At 48.6% G+C, this 12,702-nt stretch overlaps 6 protein-coding genes across 6 annotated transcripts; 3 read left to right on the plus strand and 3 right to left on the minus strand.

Annotated features, from left to right (window-relative positions):
* Positions 1 to 776: 776 nt before the first annotated feature.
* Positions 777 to 2,825, plus strand: YALI1_E29840g (uncharacterized protein; the record flags this gene model as incomplete). The annotated part of the gene is made up of 1 exon (XM_504376.2): positions 777 to 2,825. The coding sequence occupies one exon, from the start codon at positions 777 to 779 to the stop codon at positions 2,823 to 2,825; it is 2,049 nt and encodes a 682-aa protein (XP_504376.2).
* A 3,386-nt stretch (positions 2,826 to 6,211) lies between these two features.
* Positions 6,212 to 6,700, plus strand: YALI1_E29894g (uncharacterized protein; the record flags this gene model as incomplete). The annotated part of the gene is made up of 1 exon (XM_504377.3): positions 6,212 to 6,700. The coding sequence occupies one exon, from the start codon at positions 6,212 to 6,214 to the stop codon at positions 6,698 to 6,700; it is 489 nt and encodes a 162-aa protein (XP_504377.2).
* Positions 6,701 to 6,720: 20 nt separating this feature from the next.
* YALI1_E29900g (uncharacterized protein) lies at positions 6,721 to 7,048 on the minus strand (the record flags this gene model as incomplete). The annotated part of the gene is made up of 2 exons (XM_068283127.1): positions 6,721 to 6,798; positions 6,842 to 7,048. 2 exons carry the CDS (start codon positions 7,046 to 7,048, stop codon positions 6,721 to 6,723), a joined length of 285 nt encoding a protein of 94 aa, XP_068139228.1.
* Positions 7,049 to 9,411: 2,363 nt separating this feature from the next.
* On the minus strand, positions 9,412 to 9,810 carry YALI1_E29930g (60S ribosomal protein eL19; the record flags this gene model as incomplete). Its single annotated transcript, XM_504378.3, has 1 exon — positions 9,412 to 9,810. One exon carries the CDS (start codon positions 9,808 to 9,810, stop codon positions 9,412 to 9,414), a length of 399 nt encoding a protein of 132 aa, XP_504378.2.
* An 856-nt stretch (positions 9,811 to 10,666) lies between these two features.
* YALI1_E29939g (uncharacterized protein) lies at positions 10,667 to 11,154 on the plus strand (the record flags this gene model as incomplete). The annotated part of the gene is made up of 2 exons (XM_066094355.2): positions 10,667 to 10,832; positions 11,009 to 11,154. The coding sequence occupies 2 exons, from the start codon at positions 10,667 to 10,669 to the stop codon at positions 11,152 to 11,154; spliced, it is 312 nt and encodes a 103-aa protein (XP_065950427.1).
* Positions 11,155 to 11,916: 762 nt separating this feature from the next.
* On the minus strand, positions 11,917 to 12,678 carry YALI1_E29959g (uncharacterized protein; the record flags this gene model as incomplete). The annotated part of the gene is made up of 1 exon (XM_504379.3): positions 11,917 to 12,678. One exon carries the CDS (start codon positions 12,676 to 12,678, stop codon positions 11,917 to 11,919), a length of 762 nt encoding a protein of 253 aa, XP_504379.3.
* Positions 12,679 to 12,702: the final 24 nt, after the last annotated feature.

Consider the following 12,702-nt stretch of genomic DNA (forward strand, 5'->3'; position numbering starts at 1 on the left):
CATTGTAAGAGACGCACCTCGGCAGCAACCACAGCAATGCCACACGACCATACAAGTGGACCATAATAAATACAAGTGCAAACACAAGTACAAGCACACCGATAGACGCGGTCCACAGGACCTCAGAACCACCACATGCTGTCGAAACTGACTAAGCGCGATATACCCTAACCCCAACACATAATTTACTGTACGAGTACCGGTACAACTTGTACTTGCCTCCACACGTGCCTATCAACCAGCATCCATTTCCCTGCTGACGTAATAAGACGGCCCAACGTACAACATGGTGTAAATACGAAATACGACACACGGGACAGGTGAAGTAGGCCCAATATCATACGACTAATCGTAACCAACTCGCAGCATCACGAACACGTCGATGTTACTCTCAACGTCAACCCTAGGCTCGAAAAACCCTAGCTATAAATATTTCTCCGCCAAAGTTTGTATGCAATGCCATGCATTGAACCGAGTGAGGAGTTGAGAGGAGTTGGGGTGACAAGAGTTCCAAAATGTCGTAGGGTGGGCCATAGATGTATATGCTCGTTCATGGTGCGATACGGAGCAACCAAACAAGCCACGCCACGCCCAAAACAATGTTGATTAGACCCTTTAGCTCCACTATTGCACCGGTACTCGCATACTAATATAGATAAACTTTGAAGATGTCACAATAGTGCTATGGGTATGTACGGAAAGGTCCAGACGTCGCTCGCTCGACGGACTTAAGACAGAACAAAACAACACAGCTACTTGTGCACACGGCAGGAGCAATGAAACTCTCCAGCACACTACTCGCGTGCCTGGGGACGCTTGGAGCTACCCAGAGAGCTTTTCCAGTGTCCCATGGACCCACAGAACAGGAGCTCATGCCCTACTCATGGGATGATGTCTATGACTTTATGAGTGCGGACTTCCAGGACCAGTTTCACATTCAGTACGCTGATGGATCGATACGAGGCAAGAGGATCGACAAATACTTGCCCGATGACGCAATCCACCTGCGCAAACGACTGGTTAGTGACGAGGACTCAGCCAAAGTCAGTGGAGGACAGTTGTACTTGGATCTCATGATCGGCTGGTCCAAAGGTCATGGTGTGGGTGGCGACGACAAGCGGTACAAACTGTCTGTCAACCTGTGGAACAACGTGACGATCCTATACGACTACGAAGACATTCCTACGTGTCCCGAACGAGACAGAAACCTGTGTGACCAGGTGACAGACCCACAGTGTGTGTTCGCAGACGCCACGAAATGCGACTACAAAGACAACATCTATGCATACAACACAACCAACGGCACCAACGTGAATGAGGTGCTTCTTGGCTCAGATTCAGGCTACAACATCTCCCTGATTCAACAGTCTATCACAGGTAACCTGTACACAGACTGGGTTCAAGTTGGAGACCCTGCTACAGGAGCAGCTTTTTCAGTGGACGGATTTGCATTTGTGGCAGCTCGAAAGGGCACCACGCAGAGCCCAGGTATGGGGTTTGCCCCGGGACACTACCTCACTGGTCTCATGAACACCACTAATGTGACCACGGACTTTGCTGCCGCTCTCATGTACAACGGATACACAGAGTCGCGATCTCTGGCGCTATACATGGCTAACGGATCCAGTGCATCGCCTCATATGATGTTTGGAGGACTGGATACATCATTAGCCAAGGATAACTTCTTTGTGTCCTACCCACTACTCAAGGGAAACAACTTCTCCTACCCAACTCAGTATATGGTAACACTCACAGGAGTGTCTGTTACGGCCGACGATGGAACTTCTGCATCTTTGGGAGAACTGGGAGGGTCGTGTGGAGATGGGGACACCAAGGGTGACTGTGTCCCAGTGGGATTTGACACTACAAAGTACATGTCCTACCTACCCCGAAACGTGGTCATTAACCTGGCCATCCAGCTCAACGCAATGTACTCGTCTGACCTGCAGCTGTGGATCCAGTCATGCGCATACAGAACCATTGGTGGATATTTGAACATCGAGCTGACTTCTAATGTCTTTTCAGTGCCCATCTCTCAGATGCTCATGCCCATGATTGACGATCAGGGCAACGCTATGAAATTTAACGGCGGTGAAGACGCGTGTTATCTTGCTCTCAGACCGTCTGAAAACAATGGTTACAACTCTCTCGGTCTGGGCTTCATGCAGAACTTCTACATGGTATTTGATCCCGATGACAACTACGTCTCCCTGGGTACACTCAAGAGTCAGCAAGAGCTGGATACCGAGGCTTTCAAGAACAGGTACCCGAACCCTGTCAAACCTCTCAAACCAGGCAGGCTGTCCAAAATTGCTAACGTAACTACAGTTTCCGAACAAGCCCAAATCACCTTCCAGTACGTTCCTCCCCATGACGTCACCGAGATCATCACCACGACATCCAACGGAGTAGCTCTGCAACAAGGCCCTCTCGGAGCTCCTGTCCCTACGTCAGCAAACTCTCTGCTGGTTATTACATATGGCTCTTCAGTCATGTCGCTCCAGGGCATTCCCATCGGAACCTCAGTTCTGGAGTCCGGCACCGTGTCTGGAAATGCCAGAATCGATCCCACAGGCGCCACGACTCGGTCAACGTCTTCCACGATCAAACCCCCGCAGATCCAGATTCTGGGAACTCCAATTTCGGGCTCCCTGACCATCTTCAGGCAAGGGTCTCCCACAGAAGCACCCAGGATGGCCAAGCAGGCGCCTATGGGCAACTCTAACATTGGCGCCCCTCGTTCTGGCGCCACCTCTTTACTCCAGGGATTTGGAGTCACTCTTGGGATGTGTCTCATTGGAGCCTGTATTATCATTGTTGCCTAAAACTAACAGCTAACCGACAACTAGCCATTGCATTGTATATATTTAATAATAGGTTGACGCAGGAGGCTATGATGTTATTTTTAGATGAACAGGGCCAATAGATGCTATAGGCAGTGGCTTCTGGTACGAGTACACAACGCTTAGTCAAAGCTACAAGTAGTAGTGTACCCAATACTCTCTATTGTCAAGATGAAGCAGGAATCAAACGAGCTGCAAAGTAACAATTATCAATTGCAAGCAATGATGATTCTACAAGTACTCGTACTGCGAGTGTGGTAAATTGGTACAACTCGTACTGTACGAGTAATTAGTATCGGTGGTCATACAACTAAGACACCAATAGAGAAAGGACCACCGGTATTAATAAGTAGCTAGCATGTTGTGCTAGAACCACTGTGAGTTACCCTTGATGAGCTATTACATCCATAGGCTGAATTTGAAATGAGCTGATATTGACACTCTGCAAAGGCGCAGGCTGTATACACTGCGAGTACAAACCTCTTGTAGCAAGAGATAGACTCCAACCTACGGTACTCGTAGCTCTGTCCGTTCTCCACGGTCCATTAAACCCGGTGCAAGTACTCGTACTAGATATCGTACGGATTTGAAGAAGCTTAGCGTTCACTACGAATACACATGTGTTGGCGGTCCAAAACAGCATGAAGGGGGTGAAAGTGAGACAAAATGCGGTGTCCACGGGAATATACGAGATTCCACATGGATCTTGAAGGGTAATGGAAGCGTGGTAAAAGGTGTTTCATCACTCTCGACCTTGTATGATGGAGTTTTGGTGATATCGTTGTGGTTGAGCCGTTGTACTTGTAAGGAGCCCCAATACGGAGAGGTCTAGAAACTGGAACCTCGATATTATTAGCAGTGTCGGATGTTCCACGAAGACATCGGCACTGCGACGTACAGTAGAAGTGCATATTGTACTCGTACAGCATGTACCAGCACATCCATACTTTACATGCAACTAATCCAACAGCTCAGAAGAAGAGTGGTGCCGTGTGTACTGACTGTACAAGCTGTTCATACGACTATCCCTTGCGCTAATGTGAAAGTACAGCAGGACTTGCTTTCCTATCCTCAGTGGAACGAATACCGCTACTTCTAACTAACTAATTAGCGCCTCGGACTGAACGGAAGAGGGATGTTATCCGAAAATACTGGTATACAGCTTCTGCGCTAGGAGCCCGTTCTACCGTAACTACCACGAGCCCATGCCGGTGATCCGCCATATAGCGCAGAAGCAAGGTGCGAGAGATTTGCATCGGAACAAATGCCACGGACCCAACCAAATGAGATGTTGAATCTCCCTTCTTCCCCCATCTCATCACAATAGTAGATCGATCGTCTGCTGATTTCTACTGAATCAGGGAGCATGGCACTAATGGTTGCACTAAGACTCCCCCAAAGCCGGCGCGAAATGGATTTACGTGCTGAAGAGTCCGTCCTATTCATATGAGCTATTACTTGGGTCGTGGTTGTGCTCTACTCAGGCCATATATCTACGTTGCTCACCTCCACGGCACCCTGGCTCAATCCAGAAGTACATCGCACCTACAGCGCCCTTTTGCAAGTTTATCAACCTCGAAGTGCGCGGCTAATATTCGCGCATGGATATCTGTACTGCTGCTAAGCCAAAGAATGCGTTAGTGGATAGAATAAGGGCGTTAGAACTGCCCTATAGCCATTTCCTGATGAAACACTAACATCGACTAATCGAGGCTGTTATGTTTTTCCATGTGTTTATAGGCCGGCTACAATAAAAAACCTGCTGAGCCGAAAAGGACGATCAGCGCAGATCAAGGGACAAAATTCCATACATGCGGACAATCTTCTATCGGGAAAAACGCCCCTTTTTATTGGTCCCTTCGGAGTTAACCTAGACTCTTTTGCACGGCTCTGTAGCGGGCTAACACGATGAAACCCGACTTGTGTCACTGTAGTGGGCCATACACGTGTGTAAGACTACGAGTTGAGCATGTGGTTGCAACATGCACACGCCTCAAATGTCATTATTCGTACATTTGACGAGAATCGCAGATCGTCTCAGGGCCTGACGTGCTTGGCATACCCTCTCCTCACCAATTGTTAACGGTCTTTCAGTTTGACATTGTGAGCTTGGAGGACATAGCTGGGGTGAGTTAGTAGGCCATAAGAACCGTGCTAATGGGCTTCAAGATGAAACAGCGAAACAAGTTGGTTGGGTTGAAAAAACGACTTGGCTAAATTCTCGCTTCGTGGACTTGGACCACACAGTTCTGCTTGTCGTGCCGTACAGCCAAGGAAAACAATATGCGCATGCCAAGCTTAGCTGGTGAGACGTCTGTAATAGAGGGCTGTTTGTATGGAAGGCCCAAAGTAGCAAAGGGGGTGGTCGGAGACCCTCCAAGGCGCCAGCAGTGGCTTTGGCAGCCCATAAGGCTTGGGTATTTTCATCTTCGGCGTCTGACAGCTTTTTTTGCGTCCTCTTTTTCGTTTTTCCACCCATTCGCACCTTTTTGAACAATGCTACCCGATGTCGCTGACGGAGTCCGCTTTGGTGCAGTTGGGTCGCACTTCCGCTTTGTTGGTCGCGTCTAACATGTGAGTTAATCGTCCAATGGGTGCAGCTTTCGGAGCGGTTATGGGTGGGTAACCGTGGAAAAAAGCAGAATAAAACCAGTGGCAAGGTCGGAAAGACGGCTTATATTGCTTCTGATCCAACCCATCCGTTTCTGTTGCCTGTTTCGGGGTTTACACAATCCCACTATCTCCACTTGCCATTTCCATTTTCTTCAACCAACATTAAGCTCAAAACCTTAGTAAATGCCGTCCCAAGGCGCTAGTGCCACGGCGTCAGGGCCCTGGGGTAACCTGTGACTTCGAGGGGGATATTGGGGATGAACGAAGAGCAAATCGACGCTGGAAAGTCGATAAAGGGCGTTTAGACACACGCAAATTCCAGTAAATCAACTCGCTTTTGCCTTACCTCTTTCTCCGCTGCTCACACACCCCTCCGCGCCGCTTCCCCAGGTTACCGACTGCGTCTTTAGTGGTTGCCTTGTCTCTGAGTCTGAGTCTGCGGCTGATCGGCTGTTGCGTGCAGTTATAACCACTCTTGTGTCCGGCGCCTCGTCACGCTCCAGGGCAAACCGCTAGGCAACTAGAGGTAGGAGTGGAAGGACGTGCAACATTTCTGACGACACAAACACACAAGCACACAAGCGACTTCGCGACACTGAACGATACCAGCAAGATAATCCGGCCCGTCAGATATAAACAGCTACCGATAACGGTTACCGAACACCAACAGCACGATCTCCTACGGACGAACTACACCCACACGACTAACTACCTCGTTCCACTACGCCCACCACGACCACCACCACGACCGCCACATGAACGAACAAGACGATAATGATGTGCGTTCGCCGGGTCTGTCGTCCTCCTGCTCAAGCGCCATGACCTCTCACACGGGCACCCCGCTGCTGCAAGAGGCGTGCTCCTCGTCCTCAGTGCCTCCCATGTCTCTCGACGCCTTCAACGAAAAGTTGTTGATACACCCATCCGGCGAAGAGCAGGTGGTGCTATCTTGTGCTACACAGTCCCATGTGGCCACCCGCAGCCGCAGACGCTATGATGTGGACGTTTTCTTTGACAGACAACAGAACGAGAGCTCCCAGGGAACCACTCCCGCAGCTACAGGCTCCGACAAGAGCAAGGGTAAGCAGCCGGCCGTGAGTGCCACGGTCGAAAGCATTTCCGCACCTCTGGCTTCGCAAGTGGTGCCCCCAGCGGCAGTCTCGCTCTTCCCAGCTACAAACATGAACCAGTTTGACTCAAAGTCCGAAGAATATATTCCTTTGGACGGTTGTGTTGAGGGATAGACCAAAGATACGGTCAAAGGTTACAAGCGGAGCTCGAATGGAGACAATAGCGGCACAGGATGACGACACAGGCCGACGACACAGGCTGACGACACAGGCTGACGAACACATACAAACGCACACAAACAAACAAACACACACAAACATACACACACAGCCTCGATCATCGGATGCTACATTGGATCCATTAATTAGACCCCTCTGAGCGTTGGAATGAGACTGTATCAAGGATAGGATCAAGTGACACTCTGCCGATGAAGCCAACTTTGTTTTTGTTGGCACTTGACGCAAGGGTGACTGATTGATGGCTGAAGGATGATGTACAGCATATCGGACCTGGCGAGACATATGACGTATATGACTTCGATATGAAAGCCGGCAGGACTGGCTACTGTGCCCGAACAAGTAGACTACATTACTCACTCACACTATTATTTATTAATGCATTTCACGTATTTTATTGAACTAAAGGAGGTGTAACAATGATACAGCCGTTTACGGAACGGGTACGTAGGCTGAGTCTGAGTTTGATACTCTTACGCTCTGTGGTTGGATTCACAAGCGTAACTCTGTAGTTAACCAGAGCGGGTTAAGAGCTCACACCTTTTGTCGGTGTTTGCATAGTTGGTAATCGTAGCATTGATGTTATCATCTGAACTTGTACTTACGTCTCCACCTTGCGAGTTCTCCACCCCATCGAGGTGGAGGAGGTTTAGTGCCAGATGGAAGAGAAATTTGTAAACGGCTAAACCGGTTTCATTCGCATCCTTTACGCAATGCTACATTGCCGCCCTGGCAGTCTTTGTAATAATTAATCTCTGCTCCCCACACTGAGCCTGTGTGGACAGGCAGGTATCGCACATGGACTAACTTATCAGTCCTTGTTTCGAGAGATCGGCAGTTACAGATCGGCGTGGTAGTGTAATCTAAGTAGGTCATGAGCGCAGAGAAGGGTGGGTGATACCGCTCAAATGTGGACATAACCCGGAGTTGGGGTTGTGATATAGATCAGACTCTATTCACTAACATACATCCACCGTACAGTATTACTCTTCACGTGCAGACCCCTCAGCTAGAAGCTGTAACTTACCATAATTCTGGTGGCTACTCTACGAGCTCTACGAGTACTTCTGGCAGGTCTGAGAGTTCGGATAGAGTAAGGTACAAGCACCGAAGGAGAGGTAAAGAGCCAAAGTAGGAGGTGAATCCACGGCCTTCGGACTAAAAAAGCGGTGTTTTGAGTCAGTACAGTAGTTTTAGTCCCCCCAGAAATATGTCATCTCATTCACCCCACAAGTAGTGAGACATCAATGCGGTTGATGCAGATGGATGTGGCCAAGAAAGACTGTGCCGTATCGTAATGATACACGGTATTATCTAGTTTTACAAATTCCTTGCTCGAAAACCCGTCACACCTCTTTCATCGCACCATAGATAAGACCGAGATGACCCCTCTTTGCTTCTGTGGCTTACTCTGACATGTCTCAAGTGAGAGCCTGATAAGACGTTAGGTTGGAGGATCTATCGAGGCTGCCAACTGTTAGCAACTGCCATAAATGATTAATTAGCACCGTGGAAGATGTGTAGAAGGCGTGAGACGCCGAAGCAAACAAATAATGATTTATACAGACGGTAAAGGGCATTATGTACACCTCTTTACCATGTGTGTTTATTACTACATCGCACACTCGTTATTACAGACAGTAGCCCCTTGCCTCTTACAAACTGGTCATCAATACATCTACTACACTATCATTACATGGCCAATAGCAATAGCTGCCGTGGCTACGATCAGGAACAGTCCTAAACCGGCGACATAATTACATGGGTTTATAACCATCTACCCTCATTGTTACATCACACAATTAGCATCTGTATGAAGTGCGATACACCAAGTGAAACAAAATCCACCTGCCCAAGGAGCAGATTAGACGATGGTCCCATATATAGAATGATAAAAGTAGTTGCTGAAAGTACCTGACACAATTAATATGGGCCACTCAAATCCCATATCTAGTACTCCACAGCCACAATGCTACACCACTGGCTATCTACAAGTAGATGTTTTTGTGGCGTCGTATCAATCATGTCATCAGGCCGAGTTCTTGCACAGCTGTGAAGAAGATGGAACAGTCATGGTTAGTCACGGATGCAGAAAAAATAATTACTGCTTGTATCTTTGTTGACGCACAAGGCATCTCTGGGGATGGCAAGATGCACCAGGTGGTTCAAGTAATTCTCCAAGTAAAAACTAACTATAATACCCCAATCTCACCAAAGAACGATACTCAAGCAATGTAACCGTAAGGGTCGATTTTTGTGCTTATTACCTCCTATACCGGACGCTGTCAATTTTCTAGCATACCTTCTGAATCCATTCCACCCTTGTACTGTAGCACAAAAAAGGAGAAAACCCCTACCAGTTTTGTCCCTATCAAACCCCAATAAACTGGTTGAATTAAAAGTGAAACTGCATGAAGGCAGCAGCACCACAACATGTTATAAAACAAAACAAAACACAAACATGATGCACAAGACTTCACAAGAAGCCATTAGGGTCAAAAAAATATCGCTGCAAGATATTGCTCTCAGTTTGATCTCTCATTTCTTGCTCATTCTTGAAACGGTATCATTCACTACATTTCATGGACTGGGTCCGATGCACATAATACATTTTTTTCCCTCTAAATAAATCTGTTTTAAAAAAAGACTTAGTTCTCAGCGAGGAGCTGCTCTCGCTTCTCAGCGATTCGAGCGGCTCGTCGCTCTCGGGCAGCTCGGTTCTTGACTCGTCGAGCCTCGGCCTCGTCCTTGAGGGCCTTCTCTCGAGTAGCCTCAGCCTTGGCCTTGATAACGTGCTCGACAACGGCTCGCTTGTGCTTGAAGGTGTTACCCTTGGCGAGCTTGTAAAGCTCGTGGTAGAGGTGCTTGTCAATCTTGCCCTGCTCTCGGTACTTGGAGAGCAGTCGTCGGATGACTCGCTGTCGTCGCATCCAAAGGACCTGCTCGGGCATTCGAGCGTTGGCGGTACCCTTTCGCTTACCGAAACCGGTGTGTCGGCCGGCTCGCTTGGCCTCGGCCAGAGCTCGAGTTCGGGATCGAGAGTGCATGGCGTTGGGCTTTCGCACAATAAGGCCGTCGGACACGAGCTTTCGCACCTGCTGTCGAGAGTTGGCGTTAGCAATGTCGGTCAGCTCCTGGGGGTCGAGCCAGATCTTTCTCTTTCCAACGCCGAGGACGCTGGCGGCGAGTCGCTTAGTGGTCTTGAGGTTTGCCCTGGAGTTAGTTACATGTGTTGTGGTGCTGGTGGCGAATACATCAAAAGAGGGGGAACAACAAGAGCAAAGAGGGGGTCAAGACAGGCCAAAGAGCTATAGAGAGAGTGTAGAGAGCACAAACGGACAGTGTAAGGTATGTAGCAAAATGTGCCCACCAAACACTCTCAGCTTCGCACCCCATTAAACACCTCCGATCGTGGATACCACGGAGTCTCTAATCTCAGAAGACGTCAAAAGATGGACGCCGAAATGTCGATAAAATCTCTGTCATGTCCTCATCTCCTCCACATCGTAATCCCTCTCGCTCGGGGTCCATTCCAATGCTGTCTACTCACATTTTTGTCAGTGTCGTTGTTCAAGATGAGAAGAAGAGAAAAGCCAGAAAAACTTCGACTAATTGGGAGCGCTGCGAGGGTGACCAGTTAACTTACTATGGGGAATAGGGTTGTCTACTGGTTGCGGTTGGGAGCACTCGAGAGTTTGTGACCACTCTTCCCAAAGCGGAATAAGTCATGTGATCTGAGGTTGAAATTTGGAACCGCGCCGGGTGATTGTGGGTTCGATTCGACACTGCGACGTTTGTATTAATTTAGGTAAACCTTACTGGGGTTATGCACCTCCATGCAGCTCTTGCAAAAAAATCGGGAAATTTATTTCGCTATAACCACACCTCAACACAACATCAAACATGGGTAAATCTCTGAGATCCAAGGGGCAGCAGCGAAATCGAGCCATCATGCGAGAAAAGGTCTTCGGACCTGCTCGAGAAAAGGTCGAGCTTTCCATTGCCAAGCGACTTCATGGTGAGGAGGTGCTCCGAAAGAAGGAGCAGGAGAAGGCTGATAAGGAAGATGGTGAGTGCGAAGAGATTAAAGGGATTTTGACAGTGACGAGAGATGAATGACGACAAACGAGTGCTTTTAGTCCGTTTGACTCAGCTCTATTTCACTGTCGTTGTGTTGTGCGTCTATGAGTACCAGCACCACCTACAGTGGCAACAACGGCACTATTTGTACATCAACTAACCCAGCTATGGAGACTGAAGACGCTCCTGCCGGAGAGGAGGCCGATAAGCCCAAGGTGTCGACCGGAGGCTTCTCCAAGAAGAAGAAGAAGGCAAGAAAGCTCAAGTCCAACAATATCACCTTCAACACCAAGCGAAAGAAGAAGAACTAATTTATTGCATTACTAGATGGATATAATGAACATTTATTAACGGTTACCGTGTAATATGGGCTTGTGTAATGTGATGGGATATTCCGCGGAGCTTTGGTATGTTCTTAAAACGTTTACAGTGACGTGAGACATGAGGCGTGTCTCATCAAGTACAGTGTGAACGATACTGTACGTGTAGCCAAAGAGATAACTTGTACATCAGGAGACTGAGAAAAGCAGTGCCATTGTGAACACTTCCGCCACTTCCGTCACTTCTTGTCTCGTTGCGCCCTTGGATCACTTGTACCGCAGTATGTACGAATGCACCCTATCAGGCACTACTACTTGTAGACGCACATAATTATTGTATCTCATGGTCTTGGACGTAATTCGAATATATAAGCAGTTTGAAAATAATAGCCACGACTTACATGTCGCCTGATTGGACACACATCCCCAATACCTTCTACTACACGACATATTGAAGTACTTGTATACAGTATGACATGCTTGGACAACTTCGTACAGTAGTTACTGTATGTACACTGCACTCTGGATATGTACAACATACGATATATACTTGGCTTCAGAAGTACGAGTACAAGTACTGTGCATTTGACGGCTACGTCGTGGATATTTCCGACCTCATCATCTTTCATAGCTTCTCTCTCAGGGATATGTCTACCTTGGACTACAATACATCACTACGCACTCGCTTCCTCTTACTCTCTCATATATTCATAGCTGTTAAATAAAACTCATTTGGTTAAAGCAATCGGTGCTCTACTCAACCTGAGGAACAGGGGCGACCTGGACGGTCTCCTCCTCATCGTCAGAGTCAGAGTCAGAGTCGGAGTCGGAGTCGGAGTCAGAGTCGGAATCGGAATCGGACTCCTCCTCAACCTTGTCCTCAGACTTGTCCTCAGGCTTCTCCTGCTCCTCAGGCTGAGGTCGACCAGGGAAGAATCGGCCGCCATGAATTTCGGCCACCTTGTGCTCGCCGTTGGGGAGAATGTAGTGGACTCGGACGGTCTGCATCTGCTTCTTGTCCTCGTCACAGGGCATGTTGCCAGGTCGCATCATGCCGTGAGGTCGGCCTCGCATCATACCGTGGTGTTTGCCATGTCGGTCGCCAGCAGGCATCATCTGGTTGTTGCCATGGTGCTCGCCGTGGTGCTCGCCGTGGTGCTTGCCGTGGTGCTGGCCATGGTGAGGAGTACCGGCCTCTCGCACCATCATCTCGTTGCAGGCATCAATAGACATGCCAATGATGGGGGAGAGGAAAAGCAGACCGAGAATGACCCACAGGGCCTTTCGGCACTTTCGCTTGGGCTGCTCGGTCTGGGCCTCGGGGTCAACGTTGTCGAGCTGCTTGGAGGGAGCCTCCTCGAGAGTAGCCTCCTCGTAAGAGGGAGCCTTCTCGTCAAGGGGCTGGGAGTCAATGGGGAGTTTCTGGTCGGTGGTGGACATGTTGCTGGAACTGTTTGTGTAACTTGGAGGAAGATGGGTCAGCTCTGAAAAGTATATCGCGTCTTTAGGACACATTATTAACTGTTAGCTATCGCCACT

The sequence above is a fragment of the Yarrowia lipolytica genome, chromosome 1E (assembly GCF_001761485.1).
Source record: "Yarrowia lipolytica chromosome 1E, complete sequence".
NCBI lineage: Eukaryota > Fungi > Ascomycota > Dipodascomycetes > Dipodascales > Yarrowia > Yarrowia lipolytica.